We start from the raw sequence: 15,459 nt of genomic DNA, 5'->3' as shown, positions 1-15,459 counted from the left end.
TAAAGGGTCTAGCCTTAGCCCATGTCAGTCTCTTCAGTAGGGCAGAGGGGTGGCTTTTAAGCAATTGGGAACTTGTGAGGTACAATCCTCACTGCGTTTTCCCAAAACCTTTTGCTGCCCTATTTAGGTAGCCTGAGTAAGTTTACTCAGTCTTTCTGTATTTCCACAGGTCCATGTGAGGTAAGGTATTCTCTCAAACCAGGTGAGCTGTCCTGCTGCCCGACAGATAAATATTAAGGGAAGTGCCAATTTTATTTTTCTATGTAGAATCCTTAATTGGGTGCAGCCCGAACTGGATCTCATTGCTTCTCTGCAGAATGCCAAGCTTCTGAGTTACGGCTCGAGGTCAAGGGATCCACAGGCTTTGATAGATGCTCTTGCGGTCCCTTGGAATTTCAGTGTAGCATACATATTTCCTCCATTCGTTCTCCTGCCATGAGTTCATTGCTCGGCTCAAACAGGAGAAGGTGTCATTGATTCTCATAGCGCCGGCGTGGCCTTGTAGGATCTGGTATACAGATCTAGTGGATATGTCGTCTCTACCTCCGTGGAGACTCCCTCTGAGGAAGGACCTTATACTTCAGGGTCCTTTTTCTTCATCCAAGTCTCGTTTCTCTGAAGCTGACTGCTTGGAGATTTAAAACCCACGATTAGATAAAATCAAGCGTTCAGAGTCGGTCATTGAGACCATGATTCAGGCTCGTAAGCCTGTGACAAGAAAGATTTACTATAATATATGGCATAAATATCTCTGTTGTTGTGCATCCAGAGGCTACTCTTGGAGTAGAATCAGGATTCCTAGGTATTCGTCTTTCTTCAAGGAGGGTCTGGAGAAGGGTTTGTCAGCTAGTACTCTGAAAGGTCAGATTTCTGCGTTTGTCTTTTTTGTTGTATATGCGTTAGGCAGATGCGCCAGATGTGCAATCTTTTTGTCAGGCCTTGGTTAGGATCAGGCCTGTGTTTAAGCCCGTTACTCCTCCCTGGAGTCTTAACCTTGTTCTTAGTTTTAAAGCGGGCTCCGTTTGAACCTATGCATTACTTAGATATTAAGATGTTATCTTGGAAGGTTTTGTTTCTTGTTGCTTTTTTTTTTTTTCTGCTCTGAGAGTTTCGGAACTCTTGGCTCTGCAGTTTGATTCTCCTTATCTTATTTTTGATTCTGATAAGGTGGTTCTACATACTAAATTAGATTTCCTACCTAAGTTTGTTTCAAACAAGAATAATAATCTGGAGATTGTGGTTCCTTCTTTGTGTCCTAATCCTCATCCTCCTCCTCCTCAGGAGTGTTTATTACACAACCTAAATGTTGTGTGCGCATTGAAGTTCTATCTTCAGGCGACGAAGGACTTTCGTCAGTCTTCTGCTATTGTTTTTTTTTTTGTTTTTTGGGAAGCGCAAGGGTCAGAAAGCTACGGCTACTTCTTACTCTCTGGTTAAGGAGAATGATTCATTTGGCCTTTTAGACTGCTGGACAGCAACCTCTTGAGAGAATCACTTCTCATTCCACGAGGGCTGTTTTTTTTTCCCCTGGGCATTTAAAAATGAAGCTTCTGTGGAACAGTTTTGCAAGGCTGCAACTTGGTCCTCTTTACATACTTTTTCAAAGTTTTATAAATTTGATACTTTTGCCTCAGCTGAGGCTTCTTTTTGGAGAAGCGTTCTTCAAGCGGTGGTGCCTTCTGTTTAGGTCTACCTGTCTTGTCTTTCCCTTATCTGTGTCCTCTAGCTTGGGTATTGATTCCCACTAGTAATTGATGGTTCTGTGGACTCACCATATCTTAGGAAAGAAAACCTAATTTATACTTACCTGTTGAATTTATTTCCGGATATGGTGAGTCCACTGCCCACCCTTTATTTAAGACAGGTTTATTTTTTCTAAAACCTCAGACACCTCTACTCTTTTGTGTTGGCTTCTTTCTCCATTTGTCCTTTGGCCGAAGGACTGGAAGTTATGGGTAAGGGAAGTGACATATATAGCAGCTTTGCAGTAGTGCTCTTTGCCTCCTCCTGCTGGCCAGCAGTGATATTCTCACTAGTAATTGATGATTCATATCCGGAAATTTATCAGGTAAGCATACATTGTGTTTTATTTTTTTAATGGAGCTGTAACTATAATAGAGATGGGTAATCTTTTTAATTGTTTTCTGACTTTTTTTCCCTTTCAGCCACAGTATATTTACCATCCGTCTTCTTAAACTAAGTGCTGAGGATGATCCAAGTGTTCTTGGTGTGTCAGAGTGAGTATTTGTCTCTCTCTTTTTTTTTTTTTTTTTCTTCTTCCCAATCTAAAAACAAAATGTCATTCACCTAAAGTTGTACCCATGATATCTATGTTCCTATAACTTTTTTAAACCTGCTTAAATTTTTTTTTTTTTTTGTTCTGCCAGCATATTTACTAAATATAAGAGTACTTGGGCCTTCTAATATAGCAATACAATACAGCCATTGTAGTAGGTATGCCATGCTCTTATTTATGTAATTTTGTTTTTATTTTTTTTATGGCAAAAAAATCTTGAACATTACCTATAAACTGATGTTACGTGGCAATAAAATACAGGTCTGACAGGTCCTCTGTCAGCGTGTATGTTGTTTTTTTTTGTTTTTGTTTTTTAAACTTACCTGTCGTGGATACCTGTTTTATCTTTCAGAATTTCTCTCTGCGATTTGGCTGGATCTGAACGTTGCAATAAAACACAAACAGTTGGCGACCGATTAAAAGAAGCTGGTAACATCAATAATTCGCTTCTCATACTTGGCAAGTGTATTGGTGCTCTGAAGCAAAGTCAGAATCCCAAGTAAGTTAATTTAGTCTTATAAACATGGCCCTTTTTTTATAGTCATGCTCTTTAATGTTGAAATTTTATTAGGGAAGAATACGATCACACTGAATAAATTGCACAGGTATGTCATGTACAAATTCTATACTCATTTTTCGTAGTCTCCTATACAAACATTGTAACACAACATTACCTGACCAAAAATCTGAAGAATAATTTCACTGTGTTCTGATTCCTCTCCAAATTTAATAAGAAAAAATGAAATGGTGAAAAAAAGAGTAAGAGGGGGAAAAAAAAGAATTTGAATAAAAGGTGGGTAAGAAATAGATAAGATTAAAATTGATGCTTATCTTATTGTTTGTTTTGTCTTTAGGGTTCTTCTGCCAGACCACCGGATCCTTTTCCTTATCTCTGTCACTGTCAAACAAGCTTCCCCTTTTCCCCCCTCAACTCTAAATCCCAATGTTCCACAGTCACTCGTTTGTCTTGTACATTATCCAATAAAACCATGTTTTTTGAAAAGTTGCCTGTGTCCTGTATGTGAGCTGCTTGTTCATACATGTTATAAAATATCTGATCTTATTAACATTCTCCTTTTGTGGGCGATCCTACTTTCCAATGGCGTGCAATACATATTCTCGCTGCTGTACAAACTATCCTTATAAACTGATTTATATGTTTATTACATTTCTTGTTATATTCATGGAGTAGTGCCTGAGGTAGTGTCAGTCGTATTGGTTCCTCTAAGATGGAGCTAAGAAGGCTAGAGAGATCATCCCAAACCTTCCTAGAGTGGGGACAGTCCCACCACATATGTTTATATTTACCTACTGCTCCACAACCTCTATAGCAAAGGCTGGAGCCATTGATTACTGTATGTGATGTAATAACCGGTGTTGGGTACCATCTTGATATAGTTTTGTAGCAATTTTCGATCATGTCAGCACTTAAGAGTCCCCTACATGAGTTATATAATAATTGGTTCCACTCCTCCATTTATTTCCATTTCTAAGGCCAATTCCTATTTATTATACAATGATGGATCAATTCTATTTGCCCTTTGAATAATTAGAGTTGTGATATTGCTTTTCTTGGCCTCTTGCCTAGTCTACAAAAAATTTCTAATTGTGTTGAAGTCCCATCTATTGACTTTGACAAGAATGTGCGTGTGTTGGTTGGTAATTGTAAATATTGGTAGCAGTATAATTTAAGTGGGTTAATTTTTTCTTGTATCTTGGAATATGGCATGATTTTCCCTTTTTCTAGTATGTCTGCTATCCGGTACAGGCCTTTATTCTTCCATTTAGCTAATACAGAGGGTGGAATAACTGTTACACAATTTAGTGGAGTATGGAGGGAATTAGCGGGACTTACTTTAGCCCATTGTGTCTACATGTGTCGTTACTGGGGATGTTGTATGTATTTTAGTAGTCCACCTGTGATTACTCCATATTACCATTTCTGGGGTAGTGAGACCATTGATATCTGTTTCCATCTTAACCCATCTTATCCTTTCCTCCTTATTGGTTACCAGAACCGTCTGTGCCAGTCTAGCAGCCTGATAGTGTTTAAGATTGGGTATTCCCAGACCTCCCAGTCGTATGTTTAGTGAGTATGTTCTGTGATATTCTTGCTTTTATGTTGTTTCTTAAAAATTTATTAATCATAGATTGAGCTTCTTTCAGATCTCTGAAGGGGATCTTTATTGGTAGAGCTCTAAATAAATAATAGATATTAGCCCCATTTTAGCAAATCCTGTCTAATGTTTTTCAACAGTGGGTTATAATTAGCTTTATAAAGAACTGAGGAATGTTTGGTAAATTTAATCCCCAGGTACATTATATGTTTTGTGACCCAAGTAAAGTCGAAATTAAGTTCTAAAAGTTTTTTTGGTATGGTTTGGGAGTCTAATAGCCATAGCTTCACATTTGTCAATATTGACTTTATAACCTGATATAGATGAGAATTGCGTTAGAATGGTATATGTTAGGTAGCGCTATTAGTGGTTTGGTTAATGAGAGTAACACGTCATCAGCGAAAAGAGCTATCTTATACTCCTCTCCTCTGATCCGTATTTTTGTAATATCTGGGGATTGTCTAATCTGTAGTGCTAATGGTTCAATACATATGGCAAATAACAATGGTGAAAGCGGGCATCCCTGTCTGGTGCCATTAAAAATGGGGAAACCTCTAGATTGACGGCCCATCGCTCTTATCGAAGCTGATGGGTGAGAATATATGTTTTGAAGTGCAGTCATAAGAGCCCTTGAAACCCATTCCCTCCAGCACCGCCCACATGTACTTCCAGTCCACCCTATCAAATGCCTTCTCTGCGTTTAAAGATAGCAGCAGAGAAGGCTTTCCTGTCGTATCTAAATAATCTATTAAGGAAACCATACGCCTAATGTTATCAGGCGCTTTATTTTTCAGAAATCCTACTTGATCTGGGTGGATTAGTTTAGGTAATATGCATTTTTAATCGGTTTGCCAGTATTTTAGTAAATATTTTAATATCTTGGTCAATTAGTGAAATTGGGCGATAGTTTTTGCACATCGTTTTATCTTTACCTGATTTGGGGATTACTATTTTTGCATGGAGAAGTTCAGCAGGTATATTATTGCCCTGGAGAATACAGTTACAAAATTTAGCTAAATGTGGTGCTAGGGTTGTCTTAAAAAGTTTGTAGTACTCTCCAGAGATTCCGTCTGGCCCCGCTGCTTTACCCTGTTTCAATTCTTTAATGACCACCAAGACTTCTGGTGTGGTGACTGGGGCATTTAAGGATTCTAAATCTTCTTTCGAGATTTCTGGTACCTTAGCTTCAGTCAAACTCTTTTAATAGATTACTAGTTTGTGTTGTACAGTATATGAAACTTTGTTCCCGTCATAAAGGGCGCTATAGAAATCAGAGAATATATTTACTATCTCCACCGGGTGCGAGGTCAATTCTCTGCTAACCGTACGTAAGGTCGGTATTGATATGTTTCTAATTTTGTCCCGAAGTTTATTTGCAAGAAATCTATCTGGTTTGTTTGCAAAAATGAAATATTTGGTTTTTAATGTTTGACTAGCCCATACAGAGTCTTTTTGTAGAATCAGGTCTAAAGATTGGCGCTTCAATGTCAGGTTCTTCAATATTGCGGGTGACCCAGTTTCTTTATGGCGTTTCTCTAGTTGGGATATTTCACATTGTAATTTGTGTAATGTAAGTTGTCTTTTATTATTGAGCTGTGCTTTCATTTTAATCACTAGTCCCCTTATAAATGGTTTATGAGCCGCCCATGGTATAATTGGGTTAGATGTTGAATCAACACTAATATGCCAGAGTTCTAGAAGATTTTGGAAAACGGAGTCTCTATGTAAAGGATCTTTGAGTGTGAGGGGATCAAATGTCCAAATTTTCTGAGCATTAGATATGTTAAAAACCTCTCATTTCTGCTTTTATGATGGAGTGGTCAGACCAAACACAAAGGCTAATAGAAGAGGAGACCAGATTGGGTACTAAAATTTGACTTAAAAATATATAATAAAGTTTAAAGTATTTTTTGTGGGCTGCCGAATAGAAGGTGTGGTCTGTAGTGTTTCTGTATAACAGTTTCCAAGAATCTAGAATATTGTGTCCCTCCAATATGTTTAACACTTTTTAAATTTTATTATTGTACCTAATTTGTGATTGGGTAAGGTCAGTTCTGGGGGACAACGTATGTGTTTGTAGGGTAATATTGTAGTCACCAGACATAATTTAACCTAGTGTGGTTCCATTTGGTCAGTAAATGAAATATGGGGAAAAAAGTGTTCCTGTTTATCATTTGGGGCATAGATTTTACAGAAAATAACTTCTATACCTTGTATTTGTCCCTTAATGATCAAATCTCTTCCTTCCCTATCTATTACTTTATTTGTTACTGTCAAGTTTAGAGAGGCATGAAATAGGATAGATACTCCTTTTTTTTTTTTTTTTTTTTTTTTTTTTTTTTTGCTAGTGGTGGTAGCATGGAAATGTAGAGGGAATTGACATGACCAATATTTAGGAATATTGTTTCTTTCAAAGTGTGTTTCCTGTAAAAAGATAACATTCGCTCCTAATTGTTTATATTGGGTTATGGCCTTCCTGCGTTTTATATCGGTATTTAAACCTCTCACGTTGTGAGAGAGTAATACAATGTTAGGTGATGTCATGAGTGTGGTTCATGTGAGCATAAGATCTAATATGAGTGTTGGCATCAAATCCTCGTTGTCTTATATTCATAGCTCTTACCCACAGGAAGTACTTGATAATGTTGTGTGTCTTGTAATGGATTCCTCTGTAGTGATGAGAGAGGATTCCGGTGGCTGACTCAAGAAACCCCCCCCCCCCCCCCTAGAAAGATATGAACATTTAGCCAAGAAGATGTTTGATCAAAGTCATTAGCATCTGGAAGAAAAGAGAAGTCAAAAAAAAAAAAAGTAACAATTAACATTAACATGTCAGTTAACTTAAACTAAGTTGAGTGAATCAGGGAGAATTCAGAGAGACACACCTCCTCAGCATTACACATTATGAACCTCATTTGAATGTGGGAACATTATATACTTAAATTTAACCAAGCTAAAGCTGCTGTTAGCCCCCTAACCTAAACCTTTAAACCATAACTTAATACAAATTTTCTCACGCAAATAACATGATATAACTGACTACATTGATAGAAACAATATATCTATTATGCAACTTAGAATCCTTAAACTCAAAAACAAATTCAAGACTTTAGTTTAAATTGTTCACACCATTTCTTCACACAGTTCTCTAAAATTTAAGCCTGAGTTATCTTGTTCTCATAACAGCGGTCTCAATCTTAAGGATATATTGAAAAGAGATATTAAAGTCTATAGTCTGCAGTGCCTGTAATTTAAAGGGACATAATACTCATATGCTAAATCACTTGAAACTGATGCAGTATAACTGTAAAAAGCTGACAGGAAAATATCACCTGAGCATCTCTATGTAAAAAAGGAAGATATTTTACCTCACAATTTCCTCAGCTCACCAGAGTAAGTTCTGTGAAAAAAGTTATACTTCACCTGCTCCCAGCTGCAGGTAAAAAAATGTAGAAATGAACAGCAGCCAATCAGCATCAGCAGTGCTGAGGTCATGAACTCTTACTGTGATCTCATGAGATTTGACTTAACTCTCATGAGATTTCATAGCAAGCTTCCTTTACCTGATTGGTGAAATAATATGAGAGTGCACGAAGCTCATGCTTTCAGTTGTCCCGGGACAGACACACTAAAATGCTGCTTAGAAATCCTTTACAATGGGAGGTGGCTACTGAGGAACTTTTGAGGTAAAATATCTTTTTTTTTTTTTACATAGAGATTTTCAGGTGATATTTTCTAATCAGCTTTTTACAGCTATGCTGCATCACTTTCAAGTGTTTAAACATTTGGGTATTATGGCCCTTTAACTACTGTTAAGTTACCATCCTTTCTGTCTCCCGTTCAGAAGGACTTTGTAACTGAATCAATGATCAGTTAGGCTAGTTTCCAATATGCAGGGGGAAAAAAAGGATCCTGGTTCTCTGTAGGTAGATGTCTTTCACTTGATTTTCGATTTCTGTTTGGGGACTTTTGTCCTACGTGGTCTTTGCGACTTTCCTTGCATGGCTGCAGATGTAGCAGGTTCTTCACCCCTGGATGATATTGGTTGGTCTGGGGCTTCCAGTCCCAATGCTGCACATATGTCTGGGATATCTTGAGGGTCCTTGATTGCGTATGGTGGTTACATGGTTGTTGTTGATTATCAGAGCGAAGGGGTGTCCCCATCTGTATTTATTCTGTCGCTTGCGTAGAATAGCTGTTAATGGGCGCGAAGTATTTCTTCTTTTGTAAAGTCCTAACACTTAAGTCCTGATAAAGTTGTAGTACATTCCCTTGAAATTTAAGTGTTTGCTTCATTGCTGCTTTGAATACTTTTTCTTTTTCAGGGAATCTCAGGATGGCCACTATTACGTCCCTTGGGGGAGCATTTGGTTTAGGCTTTGGTTTCAATGCTCTATGAGCTCTTTCTAGTTCTATTTCTGTGTCAAGTGGAACTTCCGCCAGCATGGTAAACAACTGTTAAAGATAAGCTGGTAATTCCTCTACCGTAATGTCTTCAGGGATCCCTTTATTCTAATATTACATCTTCGGCTTCTATTTTCCATGTCTTCTAGTTTGTCTAGAAGGACAGATATTGTCTGGTTTTGTTGAGTAACCTGATTTGTTGTGGTCTCTATTTCATCAGTTAGATTGTCTTTAGATTCTTCCAGTGCATCAACTCTGGAACCTAAATCTGATATATCTTGTTTGATGTCTGCCAAGCTTGCAGAAACTGATTTATGCATATTATCGATTATGTCCCACAATTTATTAAAATTTTTAGACATATCTTGTTTAGATACAAATAGATGGTCATGCTCTTTTATTCCACCTTCTTAGGTATTTTATGTGTGCGTAGAGATGAAGCTTTATTGAAGGGCACTTGAAAAAGTTATCAGTTGCCTTAATGAAAGGAGGCACGTTGTTAAGTTATACATTTTTAAAGATTTTTATTTTTAATGAGGACAAGGAACCTGGTTTCCACAGCATCTACAATTTCGCCTGTTTTTTCAAAATATGTATACTAAAGGGGGTTGCAAAGCTTCATGTTTGTGCGTACGTAATTGCTCAAAAGCAAAAAAATGACTAATTCCGGTATTTGCAATGTAAATTCTAGCCTCTCCTTCGAGCAACCTTTTTGAGCTTTTCTTAAATGAAGAGCTCCTTGGTAATGGTCATTTTCTGTATCCGTGCTTGTTTACTGCTTTTTGGTTTGTTTTGAATGTCCGTTTGATAGTTACTTGGAATTTTTTGTCTCTTTAAAAATAATTTGAGTTCATGGTTCGTTTAAAGTGAAAAAATCTTAGTATAGTCCCTTATATTAAAAATAACCTGCTCTTTCTCCAATGTAAAACATTTGCTAGAACATGTCTAAAATGTCACATATGAAGCATATGCATATACTGCTTATGGGACACGTTACATGTTGTAGAATTTTATAATTGACCTTCTTATCAAGTCTCTGTGCGATGACTACTTTCTCTTTTTTTTTTTTTTCCTGACACAGAAAGACCAACTATGTCCCTTTCAGAGAGAGCAAACTGACTCGTCTTTTCCAGCCTTTCTTTTGTGGTAGAGGCAAAGCTTGCATGATTGTGAATATTAATCAGTGCGCTTCTACTTACGATGAAACACTACACGTCATGAAATTTTCTGCAGTTGCTAAGCAAGTAAGTGATGTGTAGGTGTTTAACTTTAAGCAAATGCATTTTTAATTAAAAAAAAAAACAATGTTCAAGATTAACAGCTTTCCTTTCTTGTAATTTAAAGGACCATTAAACACAGTATAATTGCATAATCAACAAATGCGTATTACGAGGCAAAAGCACTTAACTTTTTGAAATTTTGGGAGAAAAAAAATCTCATTTGAAATTAGATTTTCTTTTACAAGATACGATGAGTCCACGGATTTCATCCTTACTTGTGGGATATCGCCTCCTGGTCAGCAGGAGGAAGCAAAGAGCTCCACAGCAGAGCTGCATAAATAGCTCCTCCCTTCCCTCCCAACCCAGTCATTCTCTTTGCCTGTGTTAGTGATAGGAAGAGGTAAAGTGAGGTGTTAGTTTGGATTCTTCAATCAAGAATTTTTTATTTTTAAATGGTGCCAAAGTGTACTATTTTAATATAGAGCAGCATCTGGAGTAATAGCCTTTTAGGCTATGGGAACTGGTGGAGTTTTAGCTTCACTGCGCCTCCCATGCTTGTGCTGCTTCTCTGTGTATGGTCTTAGAGAAAACTAACTAAGACCCTTCTACCTTCACAGGACCTCAGGAGGAAGAGTGGACCTCTTGACACTGAGATTATCATGCTGTTCCTCAGCATGGAGGTAAGTGCAGTCCTTTTATTTCTGGGGCTCTGCAGCATATCTCAGAACTGACTGTACTCTCTGCCTTTTTTCTGTGAGGGGTTATGGGCTCGGGTAAGGGCTTCCCCTTTTAACAGATGTGGGTTATAATTTTTATTGACAATGGGATACCGACATGTTGACCTTTCCGCAACTCATTCTGGCATGAACACTAGAAGCGCTGGGAGCTGTTTTAGGTTCAATTGCTCTGACGCAACAGGCGATTCCCTTATGTTATTGTGTGACATGTGGAATATGGGGCTAACGCTGGGAGTAATGCCGGAGTCAGAGGGAGATAAAATACTCTCTATTGGACTCCAGTGTATGGTGGTACTCGGTTTGCTTTTTCCCGGGGTGTGTTGTGTACACCCACGAAGGGCGGGGAATAGTATTCGGGCGCTTCAGCCGCGCAGTTAGTTTTGCTGAGTGTGTACGGATCGGCAGCATTTCCTTACGGTTCCTAAGTCCGCTTGTGGCTAGTATATACAAGCGATCTTAGGCATGCCGTTTTAGAGGATAGTTTTTGGTCTGTGGAGTCAGGTAGGAGCCACAGCAGAGCTGCGGCGAGGTGACTGTTAATTCGGGTGTGCCAGTGGATATTCTTTTAACAGGTTGAGTGTGGTTTAACATGGATGATCTTGAGCACACTACATGCCCTATGTGTTTAGATGCCATTGTGGAACCCCCGGTTACGTTGTGTCCCTCATGCATTGAGAGGGCCTTACAGTGTAAGGAGCAGATTTTCTTTAATAAAGATATGTCTAAGGATTGCTCTCAAAATGATGAAATTCAGGTTATGCCGCAACTTTCTCCCCAAGCGTCACAGCCTTTAACGCCCGCTCAAGCAATGCCGTGTGCTTAAACAGAGTCTGCTTCATTTACTCTTTCAGAAGTTTTATCTCAGCTACCAGTTTTGCAAGGCAAGCGCAGTAGGAAAGAGGCCCAGGTGGTCCCTGCGAATTCTGATGCTTTGATGGGGATCTCCGATGTACTCCCCCAGGGCTCTGAATTGGGGGGGTGTGGAGACTCTGTCTGAGGGGCTACTGTCTTACTCGGGTAGTGCTTTACCCCAGACAGATTCGGAAGTAATGACTTTAAGATTTAAACTTGAACACCTCCACCTGTTACTACGGGAGGTTTTGGTGACTCTGGACGACTGTGACTATTGGGGTCCCTCCAGAGAAATTGAGTAAGATGGACAGATATTTGGAGGTCCCTTCATATTCTGACGTTTTTCCGGTTCCTAAGAGAATCTCGGAAATTGTTGCTAGGGAATGGGAAAGACCGGGTATCCCGTTCTCCCCCCTCCCCTATGTTTAAGAAAATGTACCCTATAGCTGACACTGTGCGGGATTCTTGGCAGACGATCCCTAAGGTGGAGGGAGCTATCTCTACCCTAGCTAAGCGTACGATTATCCCTATCGAGGACAGTTTTGCTTTCAAAGACCCCATGGATGGGTCTTCTCAAAAAACTTTATATTCATCAAGGGTTTCTATTGCAACCAACGGCCTGCATTGTAAACCGACGTTGTTCTGTCCTTTCTAAGGACTTACGGATGGAAGTTGAATCTAGAGAAAAGTTCACTAATTCCACAGACAAGGGTTCTTTTCCTGGGAACTCTAATAGACTATCCATGAAAATCTTTTTGACGGAAGTCAGAAAGTCAAAAATTCTGAATACATGTCGATCCCTTCAGTCCAATCCTCGGCCGTCAGTGGCTCAGTGCATGGAGGCAATTGGATTGATGGTGGCTGCAATGGACATCATTCAGTTTGCTCGTTTTCATCTCAGACCTCTACAACTGAGCATGCTCAGACAATGGAATGGAGATTATGCAAATTTGTCTCCTCAAATAGATCTGGATCAGGAGACAAGGGACTCTCTTCTTTGGTGGTTGTCGCCAGACCCTCATGGGTGATAGTGACAACGGATGCCAGCCTAATGGGCTGGGGTGCAGTCTGGAACTCCCTGAAGGCTCATGGTATGTGGACTCGGTCGGAGAGCAATATTCAATGTGCTTCAGGCTTGGCCAGATTCCAGTCGGACAACATCACGACTGTGGCTTACATCAATCATCAGGGACGAACAAGGTGTTCCTTGGCGATGACAGAAGAATCCAAGATAATTCAGTGGGCAGAAGCTCACTCTTATCTGTCAGCAATTTACATCCCAGGAGTGGACTACCGGAGGTTTTTTGCCAACCTGATTCTCAGATGGGGCAGGCCGGACCTAGACCTTATGGCGTCTCGTCAGAATGCCAAGCTTCCGAGATATGGATCCAGGTCCAGGTATCCTCAGTCCGAACTGATAGATGCCTTGGTCGTTCAACCTAGCTTATGTGTTCCCTCCATTTGCTCTCCTTCCGTGGGTGATTACTTGAGTCAAACAGGAGAGGGCTTTGGTGATCCTCATTGCTCCGGCGTGGCCTCACAGGACTTGGTATGCCGATCTGGTGGACATGTCATCTCTGCCACTATGGAAGCTTCCATTGAGGCAGGACCTTCTCATTCAGGGACCCTTCCATCATCCGAATATAATTTCTCTGAAGCTGACTGCTTGGAGATTGAACGCTTGATTTTATCTAAGCGAGGGTTCTCTGAATCGGTCATTGATACCTTGATTCAGGCATGTAAGCCTGTTACTAGAAGAATTTACCATAAGATATGGCGTAAATATCTTTATTGGTGTGAATCCAAGGGCTACTCATGGAGTAGGGTTAGGATTCCCAGGATTTTATCTTTTCTCCAAGAAGGATTGGATTGGATCCAGATGGTCAATCTTTTTGTCAGGCTCTGACTAGAATCAAACCTGTGTTTAGACCAATTGCTCATCCTTGGAGCTTAAATTTAGTTCTTAATGTTCTTCAAGGGGTTCCGTTTGAACCTATGCATTCCATAGATATTAAGTTGTTATCTTGGAAAGTTTTATTTTTGGTTGCTATTTCTTCTGCTCGCAGAGTATCTGAGCTTTTGGCATTACAATGTGATTCTCCTTATCTTATTTTCCATGCAGATAAGGTAGTGTTGCGTACCAAACCTTGTTTTCTTCCTAAGGTTGTTTAAAATAAGAATATTATTCAGGAAATTCTTGTTCCTTCCTGGTGTCCTAATCCTTCTTCCAAGAAGGAGCGACTGTTACATAATTTGGACGTGGTCCGTGCCTTGAAGTTTTACTTACAGGCAACTAAGGAGTTTCGTTAATCTTCTTCCCTGTTTGTTGTTTTTTTCTGGGAAGCGTAGGGGTCAGAAAGCTACGGCTACCTCTTTCCTTTTGGCTGAAGAGTATCATCCGTTTTGCATATGAGACTGCTGGACAGCAGCCTCCTGAACGAATTACAGCTCATTCCACTACGGCTGTGGCTTCCTCATGGGCATTTAAACATGATGCTTCTGTGGAACAGATTTGCAAAGCTGCGACTTGGTTGTCTATTCACACTTTTTCCTAATTTTACAAATTTGATACTTTTGCTGAGGCTGCTTTTGGGAGAAAGGTTCATCAAGCAGTGGTGCCTTCTGTTTAGGTTCCCTGTCTTTTCCCTCCTGTTTCATCCGTGTATTATAGCTTTGGTATTGTATCCCACAAGTAAGGATGAAATCCGTGGACTCATCGTATCTTGTAAAAGAAAAGGGAAATTTATTCTTAACTGATAAATTTGTTTCTTTTACGATACAATGAGTCCACGGCCCTCCCTGTTCTTTTTATGAGACAGGTTTTTATTTTTGTTAAACTTCAGTCACCTCTGCTCCTTGGCTTTTCCTTTCTCTTCCTAACTTGGGTCGAATGACTGGGTTGGGAGGGAAGGGAGGAGCTATTTATGCAGCTCTGCTGTGGAGCTCTTTGCCTCCTTCTGCTGACCAGGAGGCGATATCCCACAAGTAAGGATGAAATCCGTGGACTAATCGTATCCTAAAAGAAACAAATTTATCAGGTAAGAATAAATTTCCCTTTTTCCTTCCGCCTTCATCATGTGGCAGCCACCAGACAATCAAAAAATGCATATGTATATTCTGGAACATTCTCAGTGGGAGATGCATATGAGTAGATGGACTTTTAGATAATGGAAGTTAATTGGAAACTTGTTTTAGACTTTTATGAGTCGGAGCATACAGATTTAATTTGGTGTTCCTTTTTTAAATACCAACTTCTATGTGGTGTTACGTCTTAAAATGTATTTGTATCTTGGTATAATAGTTAGCCATTAAAGGGACACTGAACCCAATTTTTTTCTTTCGTGATTCAGATAGAACATGCAATTTTAAGCAACTTTCTATTTTACGCCTATTATCAAATTTTCTTCATTCTCTTGGTATGTTTATTTGAAAAGCAAGAATGTAAGATTAGATGCCTGCCCATTTTTGTTGAACAACCTGGGTTGTCCTTGCTGATTGGACAGCACCAATAAACAAGTGCTGTCCATGGTCCTGAACCAAAAATTTGCTGGATCCTTAGCTTAGATGTCGTCTTTTTCAAATAAAGATAGTAAGAGAACGAAGAAAAGTTGATAATAGGAGTAAATTAGAAAGTTGCTTAAAATGGCATGCTCTATCAGAATCATGAAAGAAAAAATGTGGGTTCAGTGTCCCTTTAAGGAGTTAGACAGAGGTACCATTTTAGCACCTTTTTGTTGGAACACACCTACAATTTAAACACTTTTAGAAGAACATTAGTCATTTTTGTATGTGTCTCTGGATTAACCACAGTATGCAAAATAAATATTAAGAAC

The 15,459-nt window shown here is 39.3% G+C and overlaps 1 protein-coding gene across 1 annotated transcript in view; it reads left to right on the top strand.

Annotated features, from left to right (window-relative positions):
- The window catches only part of LOC128661655 (kinesin-like protein KIF20A), a 368,820-nt gene that overhangs the window by 131,780 nt on the left and 221,581 nt on the right, over positions 1 to 15,459 (top strand). Inside the window, exons 10-12 of the mRNA XM_053715886.1 lie at positions 2,166 to 2,237; positions 2,649 to 2,795; positions 9,899 to 10,061. Of these exons, the coding sequence (XP_053571861.1) occupies positions 2,166 to 2,237; positions 2,649 to 2,795; positions 9,899 to 10,061 (382 nt within the window). The remainder of the gene's footprint in view (positions 1 to 2,165; positions 2,238 to 2,648; positions 2,796 to 9,898; positions 10,062 to 15,459) is intronic.

Source organism: Bombina bombina, chromosome 5 (assembly GCF_027579735.1).
Source record: "Bombina bombina isolate aBomBom1 chromosome 5, aBomBom1.pri, whole genome shotgun sequence".
Taxonomy (NCBI): Eukaryota; Metazoa; Chordata; class Amphibia; order Anura; family Bombinatoridae; genus Bombina; species Bombina bombina.
Note: the sequence above shows the minus strand (reverse complement) of the source record. Positions and strands in the feature narration are given on the sequence as shown.